General features: G+C 36.5%; 1 protein-coding gene across 1 annotated transcript in view; it reads left to right on the top strand.

Annotated features, from left to right (window-relative positions):
- nphp4 (nephronophthisis 4) overlaps positions 1–15630 on the top strand; it is a gene marked incomplete at its 5' end in the record, with an annotated part of 186049 nt that overhangs the window by 128793 nt on the left and 41626 nt on the right. The window contains 2 exons of the mRNA XM_081348752.1: positions 10471–10605; positions 13866–14014. Coding sequence (XP_081204878.1) covers positions 10471–10605; positions 13866–14014 — 284 coding nt within the window. The remainder of the gene's footprint in view (positions 1–10470; positions 10606–13865; positions 14015–15630) is intronic.

The following is a 15630-nucleotide window of genomic DNA, read 5'->3' as shown; positions in this document are numbered from 1 at the left end:
ACACAAAGCGGTTCATGACCCCTGTTCAACTGCTGATCTATGAGGTGTACAAATATACCAAGCCAACTACCAGTTAACAGTTTTGGTCTGTTCATTTAAAGGATAGGGCTTGATTTGATTTGATTTCATTCAGTGTGATGCAAGTCGATTCAGTTTGATACAGTTTTGATTTGGTATTTTTATTTTATTTTATATGATTTTGATTCGATTTTAATTGCTTTGATTAGATTTAATTTAGCTTTTATTTGATTCAGTGCAATTCAATTAGATTTCAATTTGATTTGATTCAGTGCAATGCGATGCAATTTGATCCCATTCTAATTTGATTCGATTCAGTTCAATGTGATTTGGATTTGACTTGATATGATATAATTTTGAAGATTAAGTTTGGATTTGATTAAATTATTTTTTGCTTTGTTTTGATCCAATGTGATTCGATTTGATTCAGTTTGGATTTTGATTTTGACTTGATCTGATCTGATTTTGTTTTCAGGAAATAGGATACACTGGTTACACTATGTGTTTTTGATTCCCTAAAAAGAATCAAATTGGAATTTTAATTTTAATTGGATTACACAGTTTTTTTGTTTTTGTTTGTTTGTTTTGTATGCAACCCACAAGGTCAATCCAATATAATGATGTTTCTTTGCATCATTCTGCAGAACAGTCTATTTTTGTTTCACAGCCAGCACAGACTGCAAACTTGCATTAGTTTGACCAAAGTACTTCACAAGTAGAAACATGTAAAAAAAATATTAAAATGACAAGAATACATACACTCTAAACTTTAAGAGTGGCTGCATATGCAAAGTGCAATCAAAATCAGAACAAATATATTTACTGCTCAAGATTCCCCCAATTCAATTTTCCTTCACTGATGGGGTCGAGTTAAAAGAGAAGTAAAAAAAGAAACACTTTTGTTTAGACAAAATACTGTGTAAATGCAGTCGGGTTTTTATTTGCACTTTAATACCTGTATAAACTCCCTCCATTTTCAGATAGTGTATTGAAAGTGTCTATGTCCGTAAAAAAACGATTTTGTTAGCTCGCAAACAGAAACATGTTGGATCTAAATTGCTCTGGCTTTCTCTCTCTTCAGTTAAGCCTGATTTAACACTTCTGCAAAACAAAAGAAAACAAAGCAGATGCTGTCAGACCTTTAAGACCCTTTAAAATATCCAGTGACACTTCCTAGGTTCCACAGCACAGAAAGATGGATCTGGTCTGCATCGATTTTGGTACGACACTAATTTAGAGGGACACCAATTTGGAAAGGTTGATTCAAGTGCTTTTTTCAGCAACCCTGCTGCCTGTGTTTGTTCAATAAAGCCTGAGTCCATGCGCATGCGTCGCGTCTGAACGCGTTGTTGTCTTTGGAGCTCTATCGATTTGATTTATAATTCTTGATTTTACTCTTTAAACTTACTTACAACAAACATTTTCTACTTTTCCTCACTGAGAAGCACTACTGCTCAAACCTCATAGTTACAACACGGACTGTTGAGCAGACGTGTCTCAAGCCTGTTAGTGATTCTACGCTGGATACTCTTATAGGTTACTCCCGGGGATCACGGCTGAACGCGTCTTCTCAACACTCACTTACAAACATTTTTCACCTATCGTGCGTCTACTCTACACCCGTACCACTTAAAAGACGGATTATATCTAAGACGCTTGTCAGAAATTAGTATTAATTGATAGCATCACTGGTAGTGTCGTTGCTAACTTACTGTCCATCTGTTAAAATGGCGAATATATCAGATGTAAGTAGTCTACCTTTTGGTGCAGGTGAGGACACATTTGAGCTGCACGCGGTACAGTCTGAGCTGGAAGCTGTTGAGAAACAGATCCACGACCTTTTAGTGAGACAGGCCGAGCTGAGAGACCGGCGTTTGGCTCTTGAAACATCACGCGCTGATGCTCACAAATCAGAGATTAATGTTACTAACCCGCTGACTCCGACCTCGTCTACTCCGTGCGTTACTCGGCATCGGTCCCGAGCGCCAAGGTCGCGATCAGCCATGGTCTCGTTCACTCCGGCTCCAACACGCCACCACGAAGCCTGGATATTTCCGCAGCGGAAGACGCGAGTCAGGTCTAGACCAAGACCCTCTCCGACCCTCCCGGTTTTCGAGTTATCCACACAAAACCGCTTCTCCGCTCTTCGCGAAACAGAACGCGATGCTGTGATCATCGGTGATTCCATTGTTCGGCACGTCCATGCTACATCAGGTAAAAATAAGGTGCACAGTCACTGCTTTCCTGGTGCTCGTGTTTCTGAAATCGCTGCTCGCGTTCCCGAGATTCTGAACGATAACGAGCGCGTCGGAACTGTTGTCCTGCACGCGGGAGTGAACGACATCAGGCTGCGCCAGACGGAAGTTCTGAAGAAAGACTTCAGGAATCTGATCGATACGGTACGCAGCACATCGCCTGATATAACGATCATTGTGTCAGGACCGCTTCCCACGTACCGTCTAGGACATGACAAGTTTAGTAGATTATTCGCGCTAAATGAATGGTTAACGTCATGGTGCAATGAGCAGAAACTGCTCTTTGTAAATAATTGGAATCTGTTTTGGGAGCGTCCTAGGCTATACCGTGCTGATGGCTTACACCCAAACAGATTTGGATCGGATCTTCTGTCAGATAACATCTCCAAAATGTTAAATACCTTTTGACTAGTAACCAAAAGTCCAAATTATAGTCTCTGCTGCACCAAATTAACTAATATAAATACTAGTGTAGAACATTGCATAGAAACTGTGTCTATTCCTCGTTTAGTGCGATCAAATAATAAATCTACTGCAGGATCTAGGAAAAATCTAATTGTTATTAAAACAGAAAATGTTGCTATTAGTAAACAAAAACAATTTCTAAAGCTAGGTCTTTTAAACATTAGATCACTCACACCTAAGGCAGTTATTGTAAATGAAATAGTCACAGATAATAGCATAGATGTACTTTGCCTTACTGAAACCTGGCTTAAACCAAATGATTATTTCGGTCTAAATGAGTCTACTCCATCAGGATACTCCTATAAGCACGAGCCCCGTCTGATTGGTCGTGGCGGCGGTATTGCAACTATCTATAGAGATATTCTCAATGTTACTCAGAAAACGGGTTATAAGTTTATTTCATTTGAAGTACTTGTACTAAATGTTACGCTCTTAGATGATAGAAAAACATCCCTATTATCTTTAGCCTTGGCTACCGTATATAGACCACCAGGGCCTTACGCTGATTTCCTAAAAGAATTTGCAAATTTTCTCTCAGATCTATTGGTCAATGTCGATAAAATATTAATTGTTGGAGATTTTAACATACACGTAGATAATCAAAATGATACGTTAGGGGCTGCGTTTATAGACTTATTAAACTCCTTTGGGGTTAAGCAAAACGTTACCGGACCAACTCATCGTTTTAATCATAAACTCGATTTAATTATATCACATGGAACCGATCCAACCGATATAAATATCATTCCGCAAAGTGATGATGTAACTGACCATTACATGGTAACTTGCATATTACGTACCCCGGTAATATATCATGCTGCGCCGCGTTATCGATTAGGCAGAACAATCCTTCCATCCACCATAGATAATTTTTCAAATTGCTTATCGGATCTGTCTCAGCTGCTGCCTGAACCTAAACAAACAGATGAACTAGACGAACTAACCATCACTATGAGCACCGTTCTCTCTGGAAAATGGGATATTGTTGCACCTATGAGACTAAAAAAGGTCAGAGAGAAAATTAAAGCACCATGGTACAACAATACTACTCGTGTTCTAAAGAGAGAAACCCGTAATTTAGAGCGTAAATGGAAACAAACTAATTTAGAGGTTTTTAGAATCGCTTGGAAAGACAGTACGTCACGCTATAAAAAGGCCCTAAAAGCGGCCAGGGCTGAGCATCTCCGCAAACTAATAGAAAATAACCAAAACAATCCTAGGTTCTTATTTAACACCGTGGCTAGACTAACAAATAAACAAGCGTCACCTGAACAAAATATTCCGTTACAGTTTAGTAGTACTGATTTCATGAATTTTTTCACTGAGAAAATAGAAAACATCAGATCCACAATTGTAAACGTTCAATCTTCAATCGCGCCTTATAATTCAGCCTTGATTATCACCCCGCAAGAACAATTACAGTGCTTTACAACTATAGAACAAAAAGAGTTAAATAAATTTATCATTTCCTCTAAAACAACAACATGTTTATTAGATCCCATACCAACTAAACTATTGAAAGAAGTGTTACCTATAGTGGAAGAGCCTCTCCTCAATATTATTAACTCGTCTTTATCTTTAGGTCATGTTCCAAGAACATTTAAATTGGCAGTTATAAAACCTCTCATTAAGAAACCACAATTAGACCCAAATAACCTAGCAAATTATAGACCCATTTCAAATCTTCCTTTTATGTCCAAAATATTAGAAAAAGTTGTGTCTGCCCAACTGGGCTCTTTCTTGCAAGAAAATGACACCTATGAAAAGTTTCAGTCTGGGTTCAGGCCGCATCATAGCACTGAAACTGCGCTCGTTAAAATCACAAATGATTTACTCTTAGCTTCTGACCAAGGCTGTATCTCAATACTAGTTTTACTTGATCTTAGTGCTGCGTTCGATACTATAGATCACACAATACTCTTAGATCGGCTACAAAACTATACCGGTGTTCAAGGACAAGCATTAAGCTGGTTCAGATCATACCTATCTGACCGCTACCATTTTGTCTATTTAAACGGAGAAAAATCGATCATAACTCCAGTAAACTATGGAGTGCCGCAAGGATCTGTGTTAGGCCCTCTATTATTCTCAATATATATGCTGCCACTTGGAAATATTATAAGGAAACATGGAATTAGTTTCCATTGTTATGCTGATGACACTCAACTATATATTTCATCACGGCCGGATGAAAACGCTAAATTATCCAAATTGACAGAGTGTGTTAAAGATATAAAAGATTGGATGACGCACAATTTTCTTTTATTAAATCCAGATAAGACAGAGGTAATACTTATCGGTTCAAAAAACCGCCCACAAAACCTCTTACAATACAACTTTAACATAGTAGGGTGTCCTGTTACTTTATCCTCTACAGTAAAAGACCTGGGTGTTATATTAGATTGTAACTTGTCTTTTGAAAATCATATTTCATATGTTACAAAAACAGCATTTTTTCACCTTAGAAATATTGCTAAATTACGTAACATGCTATCTGTTTCTGATGCAGAAAAGCTAGTTCATGCATTCATGACCTCGAGACTAGATTACTGTAATGCTTTATTAGCTGGTTGTCCTGCATCCTCAATAAACAAGCTACAGTTAGTCCAAAATGCCGCCGCTAGAGTTCTTACTAGATCAAGAAAGTTTGACCATATAACACCAATTTTATCATCACTACATTGGTTACCTATAAAGTTCCGTATTAATTACAAGGTATTGCTACTGACTTATAAAGCCCTAAACGGCTTAGCTCCAGTTTATTTAACGGATCTTCTATCGCCCTATAATCCATCGCGCTCTTTAAGATCACTAAATTCGAGGCTTCTGGTCATACCTAGGATATCCAGATCCACCAAAGGAGGGAGAGCATTTTCACATTTAGCACCAAAACTCTGAAATAGCCTTCCTGATACTGTTTGTTGCTCAGATTCGCTCTCCCAGTTTAAAACTAGATTAAAGACGCATCTCTTCAGCCAGGCATTCATATAATATTTTAATCTTACAGTTAAATCCGGTCTCTACTTCATAAACGCCAGAGGAGAACTGGCCCCCGACTGAGCCTGGGTTCTCCCAAGGTTTTTTTTTCTCCATTAGGTCACCTAATGGAGTTTTTCGGTTCCTTGCCACTGTTGCCTTTGGCTTGCTCAGTTGGGGATGCTTAAATTGATTAATCGATTCACCAGTGCTATTGATCTGCATTACCAAACGTGGATGTTTTACACCAGAAACAAACACTGATGTACTATTTTATTTAATACTGTGAAGCTGCTTTGATACAATCTGTATTGTGAAAAGCGCTATATAAATAAAGTTGACTTGACTTGACTTGAGTCCCTCACTTTGTCTGAAAATGTTGTCAGGGATGTGGCACATCACTTCTCCGTCTCGTTCTCAAATTTTCTCTCTCTCTCATACATGAATTCAGAGTAGCATGCACAGACTGGTTTAGTCACTGTGCATCCAAAAAGGAAAGATAATGGATCAGAACTTGTAGTATGCTTTGTTCTCTGATATCAACCACAGATTGGCTTTCATAAATGTTTCACGCACATCTAATGTGATGACACATCATACACATAACTTAGTGTGCTTCCTTACTTCAAAGTCAAGTCAAGTCACCATCATTTACCGCTTTTAACAATATGGACTGTTTCAAAGCCGATTTACAGTGATAATTGGAAATTAAAGTAACAGATTGTTTTGGCTTTACAGCAGCTCTAGAATAAAGTTATTGTCCAGCTGAAGTTAGTTTTGATCGATTCACTTCCATTGCAAAGATCATTAGTATTAACTTAGGGGCCGCTTACCTGACACCGTTCTAACAGAAAACCCTTAACGCGCTCCGGCCTGCTCATTCGCACAACAACCGAGAACGCAAACCTTGAAATAGGTTCTAAGGTGCAAGCCTTGAAGAAAATAAATAAAAATAAAATAAAAATAATAATTATATATAATTATATAAAATATATATATATATTTATTATTATTATTATTTTATTTTATTATGATTTTTTTTATCTCTGTGCAAGCTTTAAAAAACAGAAACCTGTGAAAACGTTGACGCCGTGCACATGCGTACTACGTGTTTATTCTATATGCGCGTTTGAATATATATGTGCGCAGGTATATATTACTTGTCTAGCCTTAAATTTATAATTCAGAATTATTTATCGCTTCCGAGTAGCCATGTGAACCGGAACTATTTTGACAACGTTTTACTGTATCTGTACAGAGGTAAAGGGAAGGAGAAGGGGGCCTTCACAGGGGAGAGACTTGTTAAAACTTCAGGACAGTGTTGTCGTCGTGTCCAGGCGCAGGTCCTCCATCAGATCTGGATACGGCGGTCTGTGGTAAACCTCGGGATTAACAGAGAGACTAATATTAGCATAGACGCCATTCTTCTTATGATGTAACGAGTACATCAGAATTTATGGGAAGTGTTCCCGGTTCTGTCTGACTTAATCTATGCAGCCTAACATTGAATTATAGAAGTTTATAATGTGTTATGTGTATGCTAGGCCAAAGAGATGTGTTTTTAGTCTAGATTTGATCTGACAGAGTGTGTCTGCTTCCCGGACAATGTTAGGAAGACTGTTCCAGAGTTTAGGTGCTAAATAGGAAAAGGATCTACTGCCAGCAGTCGATTTTGATATTCTAGGTATTATCAACTGGCCGGAATTTTGAGATTGCAATAGATGTGAAGGACTATAATGCATTAAGAGCTCGCTCAAGTACTGGGGAGCTAAACCATTTAGTGCTTTGTAAGTTATCAGCAATATTTTAAAATGTATACAGTGTTTAATAGGGAGCCAATGCAGTGTTGATAGAACTGGGCTAATATGGTCATACTTCCTGGTTCTAGTAAGAACTCTAGCTGCTGCATTTTGGATCAGCTGTAGTTTATTTATTAGGCGTGCAGGGCAGCCACCCATAAGAGCATTACAATAATCTAGCCTTTATGTCATGAACCATGAACTAATTATTTTAAGGCATTACACATGCCATATCTGTTTATCCACATGTATGTATTTTAATATTTTGCTTTATCTTTTTTGTTGTTGCTTCAAAACAGTCTTTAATGTTGTAATTTATCTTAGGACTGGCATATTTGGTTGATAACTTGGTTGATCTCTCTATATTGAGTAATATTTTGAAATCCTCATGGGGAAAAATGAATGGACAAAATACTGGAACCAAGACTGGAGAAAGTAGGCAATAACTGTTCTGTTTTATTAATGCTCATGGTTTCAAAATAAAACCTTCAACAAGCACATTTGGATGTGATGTTCAGGTGTACTGTACCTTGTTGCGTTTCTGACTTATTTTGCGCTAATGCACAAGTCCTGAATAATGCCGCCCAGCGATTTTTCGCAGATCCCATATTTCAGAGTTAGTTAGTTAAAATACTCACTTAAGATGCATGCTCTCACCCTCTATTTATAGTTAGTGCTTTTTAAAAAGGGCCCTTCTTCTCTCTATCTGTCTTTCTCTCTCTCTTTCAGACACCACTATTCCTCCATTATTGATTTCATGTTTTTTAGTATGCATGAAAGTGAGCGTATGTCAAACAAGAGCTGGGTTTGTGAATATCGACGTTTGTGATTTTTATTCTGGCCTTGTGCCTTTTCTGTTGGCAGTGTGTCTTTCAGTTGTTCTGCTATCATGTATATCTGTCTGTCTTTCTTCTCCCTCTGTTTTCTTACTTCTCTTTTCTTAGTGATGGGTGTAATCATTAATTGAGTCATTGTAGTGAGAGTAATACATTTTTTTTTTTGGTCTGCTGTCAGTTGAGGATCACTAATATTGTCGATCTCCATCAAGGCAGCACAATAGTGGACTTGTTGAACACATGGGGTCAAATATAATGTATTTATACATATTAGATTATAAAATGTAATCATTTACTTAGCCCTGAATTGGGCAACTGGAATTTAAGAGTAACATGTTATGTTGTGATTTGTTTTAATTTTACACATTTCAATTTTAAATGCCATTGGGATCAGTTCCATCATGAACCATTAAAATTTCTTTTTATAAAAGATGCTTGTATTCAAAGTGATGTACAATGCAACGTAAGTGATCTAAAGAGACTGTTACATGAGAAGTGCTGCATTGCAAAGTTTCAAGGGATACAAAACCCGCTATTGGAAAGTCGTGGTCTAAATTCATGTTATGTGGTCTGCTGATCAGTCAGTCCTGGGCACAGTGAGTTTCAGCTGATCGGGACTCACTGTAGTAATGCGTTTAGGCATTATTGGGGTCAGTGAGTCGTGAATTTATGCTGTATTGGGGTCAGTGGAGAAATGCTTTTAGGCTGTACTGGCTGTCTGTGGAGGCAGTTGAGTATTAGGCTGTATTGGAGGCAGTTGAGTCATGAGTTTAACACCACTGACCCCGTCACAGTCATCCAGTCCTGTGCTATACAGATCACATCACACAGCCTGGGAATCCATCAGCCTTTCTTAAGGGCAGAGGAGTGCTCTACTTCAGCAAATGATGCAAACTAAAGTCTGTACAGATCTCTGAGCATTAGCACTGCAGGAAGACTTTTAAACAGTAATATCTGACTAAATCTGATTACAAGCGGCACAGTTACAACACCACTGCCTTAATGTCTTCATTTAGATAAGTATTGGAGAGCTTTTTATAATTCTGATATGATTTCTTGTTGCTAGCTGTAAAACAGGGATGCAGACTTATAATGTGCATTTGAAAATGCAACATGCACCATCTATTTCCCAAATTTGTAATGAGTATCATTTACAAATCTGCTGTCAGCAAAAAGGTCTTATCTGCCAAAATAAGATACATGGTTTAACATTTAAAAGCAAAGAGATTAAGACACGATCAATTTTAGTTTTGTAATTTTACTGTTGGTCTGAAATAAAGTTAATTTATTATTATTTTTAAACCAATATGTCTTTTATTGGTTCATTTTAAAATTTAATAAAATAAGAATATTTTTATTATTAATATAATATTTCATATAATTGTTTAATATAATTTATTTAATAATATTAATAATAATAATAATAATAATAATAATTAATGAGTTCTATAAAAACAACAGTGTGAATGTTTAAAATGTTTTAAAACCACAAACATAAACTACACTGCAAGATATTAACCTTTTTTTGGAAAAGATTTTCACTACAAGGACAGTTCGCACATGACTCTTTCTTCTACTAAAATGAAATGCTGTTTTAGTCAGAGTAAAAAAATAAAATAAAAAATCAGTATGACGTCAAAATTTAAAGGATATTTTTGTCCAAAGACAAAAACTTTAAACGAAAAAAAAAAAAAAAATCATATGAAAAATCTGATATTTAGTTAAGAATAAAGTCAGAATCTTAAAGATGCAGAAATTGATGACTGTGTCAGAAAACATTCATACAAGTTTATAATGTTTCTTACTTTTGTTATTTTGACTACAACTGAGACTCAAGTTAGGAGCTCGAGGCAAACAGGAACGGTGTAACATTCACAGTGAAATTAGGGCTTGTATGAAAAAATATGCGTAGCTGCACCCAAAGCTGGATTTGTCACATTTATACCTAAACAGGTTTCTAATTTCATCCTTCTTTTGTGTTGGCTGGATGTTGGCATTATGTAGATGCCAGCTGCGGGGGATTGCCACACCGTCAGATGCTTTTGCCCGTTGTTTTGTGCGATAAATATGTATTAATTTTTTTCCTTCTTTTTTCCTCTTTTCTCTGTTTCTGTTCTTCAGCTGTCTCTCTCTCAGCTGGTTGCGACTTCACGCTACCCGACCATGAGCCACACGGTGGGGTCTCCATGGCAACAACAGCTCCCCTCTCAGCTCTCTCCCTCCCCGATGGCATCGGCCCACCAGCTGTCACATGTCGTAAGCTTTCCACCCACATATGCACACACACACTCAAACCAATACAGAAATGTATATACACTCTTTTAAAACAAATCACAGAGATACATTCATGCAAAGGAATAAAACACCTACACTCGAAACATATGTGGCACTGATGCTTTAAAGAAAAAAACACATACATTTCCTCAGTAAACACACCTATACACCACAAAAAAACACACCAAACTTGTCGATAGCAGCAGGAATTTCATAATAAATGTTTTTTACAGGATGGGTTGCAATTGTTCACTACCATTTTGCAGGTTAAAAACTTTGCTGAATCAAACTGCCAAATAAAATCTTCCCATCTAAGAACACCATTAACTGTCCCATCAGTTTGAGTAAATTAGCTGATTCATGATCATGTCAGGTTCAGTGGGTATACTGTATGTCACTAAATTGTAAAATCCTGTAAATGAGAAATTTATCTCATAATATATCCATCAGTGATCCATCGAGTTGGTTCTCTTCAGCTCTGAAATACATTCATATGATACTTCATTAACATAATAAGTCAAGTCTTTAGTGTGACATGATCATTCAGAAATCATTCTAATAAGCTGATTTGATCATTTATAAATGTTGAAAGCAGTTGTGCTGCTTAATATTTTTGTGATACATCTTTTTTTTTTTTTTTTACTGACGTTTTAAAATTTTACGCACTGTAAGACTTTTTCACCATCGTGCCGAATGGTATTGTTGTGAAATTGTACCTAAGGTGTTATGAAATAAGGATTAGACATTTCCCTCGTAGATAATGGGTGACAACGTGATACTGCTTCTTTAGGTAAACCATTGAGTGAGCACATTATAGAGGAGGATTGTTTAACATAGAAAGGTAAAAGTTCCCAGGCTAGCTACAAAGGAAATGTATACGGATATTATGATATGAATTTAAACTTGTTAACTAGTTTAATGTACCTCGTGTAAAAATATCCTGTATGAGATGTATCAGCACATCATTACAGGTGTTCCACATCATTGCTAGCTAGCCCTGCTGAGATATCTGGGATGAGAACAGTTTGTAATGGTAATGTGCTCGTGTTATTTTAATGGAAATACAGTGTGTTTAGAGACAGCCTGTATAGAGTGGGAGCATATCACATATTTTGCACGAGGATATCCACAGATATTATGCTAATCATGTGTGGGAGCATGTATGTTTATGCTGTTGCCTGTAGTCATGCGGTGCATTTAACTATACAATGCTTTGTTACCTCCTCCACAGTTGTTCAAGGCTGTTTGTGCCACACATGGGGTATTATTACAGCGCTTAGGGAGGAAATTTCTGCTGTGCTCCACTTCCTGTATGCTAGTCATATAATTTCTAAGTAAAGGACTCGCTGATTTTGTGATTGTGATAAATTTATAATTTTTTTCTTTTAATTAATCGCTTCTTCCTATCTTCAAGTTAGAGATTCAAATCCTTCTCTGGTTTCAGATGGACAGATTCATAAATATCACAAATCATTGTGACAAAGCATTGTGAACATCCTGTGCTGTATACTGCTTTTAAAACAAATGCAGTATGTTGAAATTCACATACAATTTGCCTGAATTGCTGTGACTTTGTTTTTAAGTAGACCACTTAGTATACAGTATATGTGTGTGTGTGTGTGTGTATAGTGTGCATGCTTGGATGTGATTTTGGATGCATATACCAGCATGCCACATCTACATCTAGGCCTACATTTATTCATTTTGCAGACACAAATGCAAATAAGGATTGCTACCACACAAGCAATTCATCAAAAGTGGGCAGTGACATTAAAAGTGCAATACAACAAGCTAAAGTTTGCCTGCAAAAAGCAAGGTAATAGATTAGTTCAATATACAGTGCACTGCTGTTTAAACGTTTGGGGTCTGTAAGAGTTTTTTCAATAGAAGTCTCTTATGCTCACCAAGGCTGCATTTATTTGATCAAAAATAAAGTACAGACAGTGTTATTGTGAGATACAATTTAAAGTTATTTTTTTGTTGTTGAGATATTTAGAAATGTAATTTATTCTTGTGATGGCAAAGCTGAATTTTGTTGGGGAAAAACTGTGTACCTTGATTCCCAGAAATTGTGTAAAGCCAGCCAATCAGATTAAAGTTGGTCTGATCAAGAAAATACTTGCCAATTTTTCTGCAGTATAAATCAGATGGCCAGTGAACAGATTTCTGGTGGCCCGTGGGTGTGTTGCCTGATGATAGGTACTGTTAGGAGAATAGAAAATGCTGTAATTGGTTTTTGATCAAGTCCTTGTGGAAGAGTTGTGTCTTCAGGCATTTCATAAAGAACTTAGAAGTTCTTGTAGTGTGTTTGGGTGTCTGTTGGCTGTGGAGTGTCATTCTTTTGTGAAAGATTCCAATACTGAATGTTCCTGACAGAGTTTGTCTTTGAACTGCTGACCTCTTTGTTGTCTTGACTTACGCCTGTTTCACACATACTCTGTGTGCAGTGTGTATGCGGTGCTTATGCGGCGCTGGAGCAGCACACGCTATTGTGCTTTAACATATATTTTTATTATCAGTGTCTTTTATAAAATAATATAAAAAAGCATTGCGATTCTATTTGTACAAAGTAGTTATAGGTCTAAACTATTTCACAGACATAGGCTATTCACTTTTAAACTCAATACACATATTAAGTTGCTCAAGCAAGTGGCAAAACATTTAAACGTAGGCTACTTATGTAAGCATCGCAAACAGTTTATATTAAAACATACAATTGACAAAAACAGCTCTCTCATCCCTTTTCTTTTGCATTTAACATAGTAGTATAATTTAATTAAATGCATTTATGGTGAGATTACTATATTTTCATGTCAATCTGTGTTCATTTTGACCAAGAACCATGCGCTGTCAGCAAAAATAGACACTGCTGTATACGCACCGCACCTGGAACGCATTGATGGACCACATCCGCGTGCAGTGTGAAAGCTCTAAACTGTTAACTTGGGTACGGAAAAAAATACGCACCGCATACGCACTGCAAACGGAGTATGTGTGAAACAGGCGTTACTTTTTTGCACATTTTAGGAGATTGTTTTAGATTTGCTGATGAAATATTCTCAGTATGTTTTAGAAGCTGAGTTCTCAAAGAGAGAGACAAAATATATGAGTCAAAACTTCATCAAGACCTTTGGGGTTTTGTGTTACAGGATCTGTTCCTGAATTTCAGTCCAAAATTACTTCTGAATTTGTCTGTTTTTCTCTCTCTTTCCACGCATGTGTGTCGATTTAAATGGAATCAGGAGCGTCCAGTTGCCAGCAGCATAGCTCACCTGGAGCTGAGTGTGCAGGAGAGAGAGGGAGACAGAAGTGAGGAAGAGGATGAGATGCAGGAGCTGACCTTCACCCCAGTGCATGCCCCTGTCATCACCCTTGGAACACACTCTGCTGGGTGAGAAACATATAGACACTAACAATTCAGCTGTACAGGAGCCATATTCTTCACTCAAGTTAATGAAGCAAATCTGCATTTGCTTCTGTACCTTTTTGATACTTTTGTATATGCATATACTGTATGCATATGCAAATGCAAATGCTTGTACAGACATTGTGCTAATTATGGCAGTATGGCAGCCAATTATGGCATTAGTATGGCAAATTTTAGTTTTAGCATATAACAGATTGATACTGTAAATGGACGGACGGACAAATGGATATAGACAGATAAACAGACATCACTCTATTTCCCCATCATGCATGAATTTGCTGCTTTCTCTAATTCCAATTTCTCTCTCAATGTCCCTTTCTGTCACCATTTTCGATACACCAACACATTTTTATGTCATGTTTATTTTAGCTGAAGTATTTCCAGGCCTTGTCTTTGTTTATGTGGACTTGTGCTGCTGTCCTTTAACCCTCTGGGGTGTAAGGTGTTTTTGGGGTCCTTGAGATGTTCTGACATGCCCTGACATTTTTGCTTTTTTCAGTTGCTTATAAACATGTTAATGGCAAAAAAAATTTACACACTATTTAGCACAAACAGGGCTACCATGAAATGTGAGCAACAAGAATGTACATGTCTGCATTTTTGAGAGAATAATGTTTATGCATGGTTATTGAAAAAACTAAAAACTAAAGTTTCTGAAATTAGGCCATAAAACACATTCTAAATATGTGCCAATAAGACTTTTGTCTAAAAGATGTCATCGCCTAGTGTTTTTTCTTCAAAATAAAGTGAAAATCACCCTGCCTTATCATTCACATAACACAATACATTGATTTGAATTTTGCAAAGCACTTTCTGTTTGGAAAGGCCATATGCGGAGTGGGCGTCAACGGTCATGTATATGTAGTGGTTCACACCTTAGGAGACAATGGGGCCTGCATACTTAATTAGCCATTCATTCAGGTGAGTCACTGAGCCACAAGAATATTTATCTTCTCCCCAAATTTGTCAATAATAAAACACAATAAAAGTTATTTAAAGAAAGGGCTTATATTTACCTTTAAATAGTTTGTTTACATCTACTTTGTAAATATATTTTTTTATTAAAAAGGTTACAATTACAACAACAATTCAAGAATCTTTCTTTGTAAAAACTAAAGTATATATTTTATCATACATATTTCAAAGTTAAGGATTTGATTGATTATTTGATAACTTTATTTTTGACAAAACATATTATATTTAACATAAGCAAATATTGGCAAACAAAAGCTTATTTGAGGTGGCAGATATTTTACAGTAAAAATGTATAATCTATCCAAAACTAATCAACGAAATGTTGTCTTTCATATGTCTGTAACATAGGTCTTTCATTTTTATTATAAGAAATATAAATGTTAATTTGCAGTTTAATACGTTGCTTATACAAATACATTTTATTTCATTATATTTTAGTCGATATTTACTGAGTGTAGCAATACAGTTTGCTAAAACCGAAACATTCATACACAAACAGAAACGCCTGACTGTAACGTTGTTTTTATGAAATATTAGGGCATATAAATGTTAATTTTCAGTTTAAAACGTTGCTTATACAAATAGCCTACATTTTATTTCAACAT

Source organism: Scardinius erythrophthalmus, assembly GCF_964197995.2.
Source record: "Scardinius erythrophthalmus genome assembly, chromosome: 20".
Taxonomy (NCBI): Eukaryota; Metazoa; Chordata; class Actinopteri; order Cypriniformes; family Leuciscidae; genus Scardinius; species Scardinius erythrophthalmus.
This window is presented reverse-complemented; position numbering and strand designations above follow the sequence as displayed.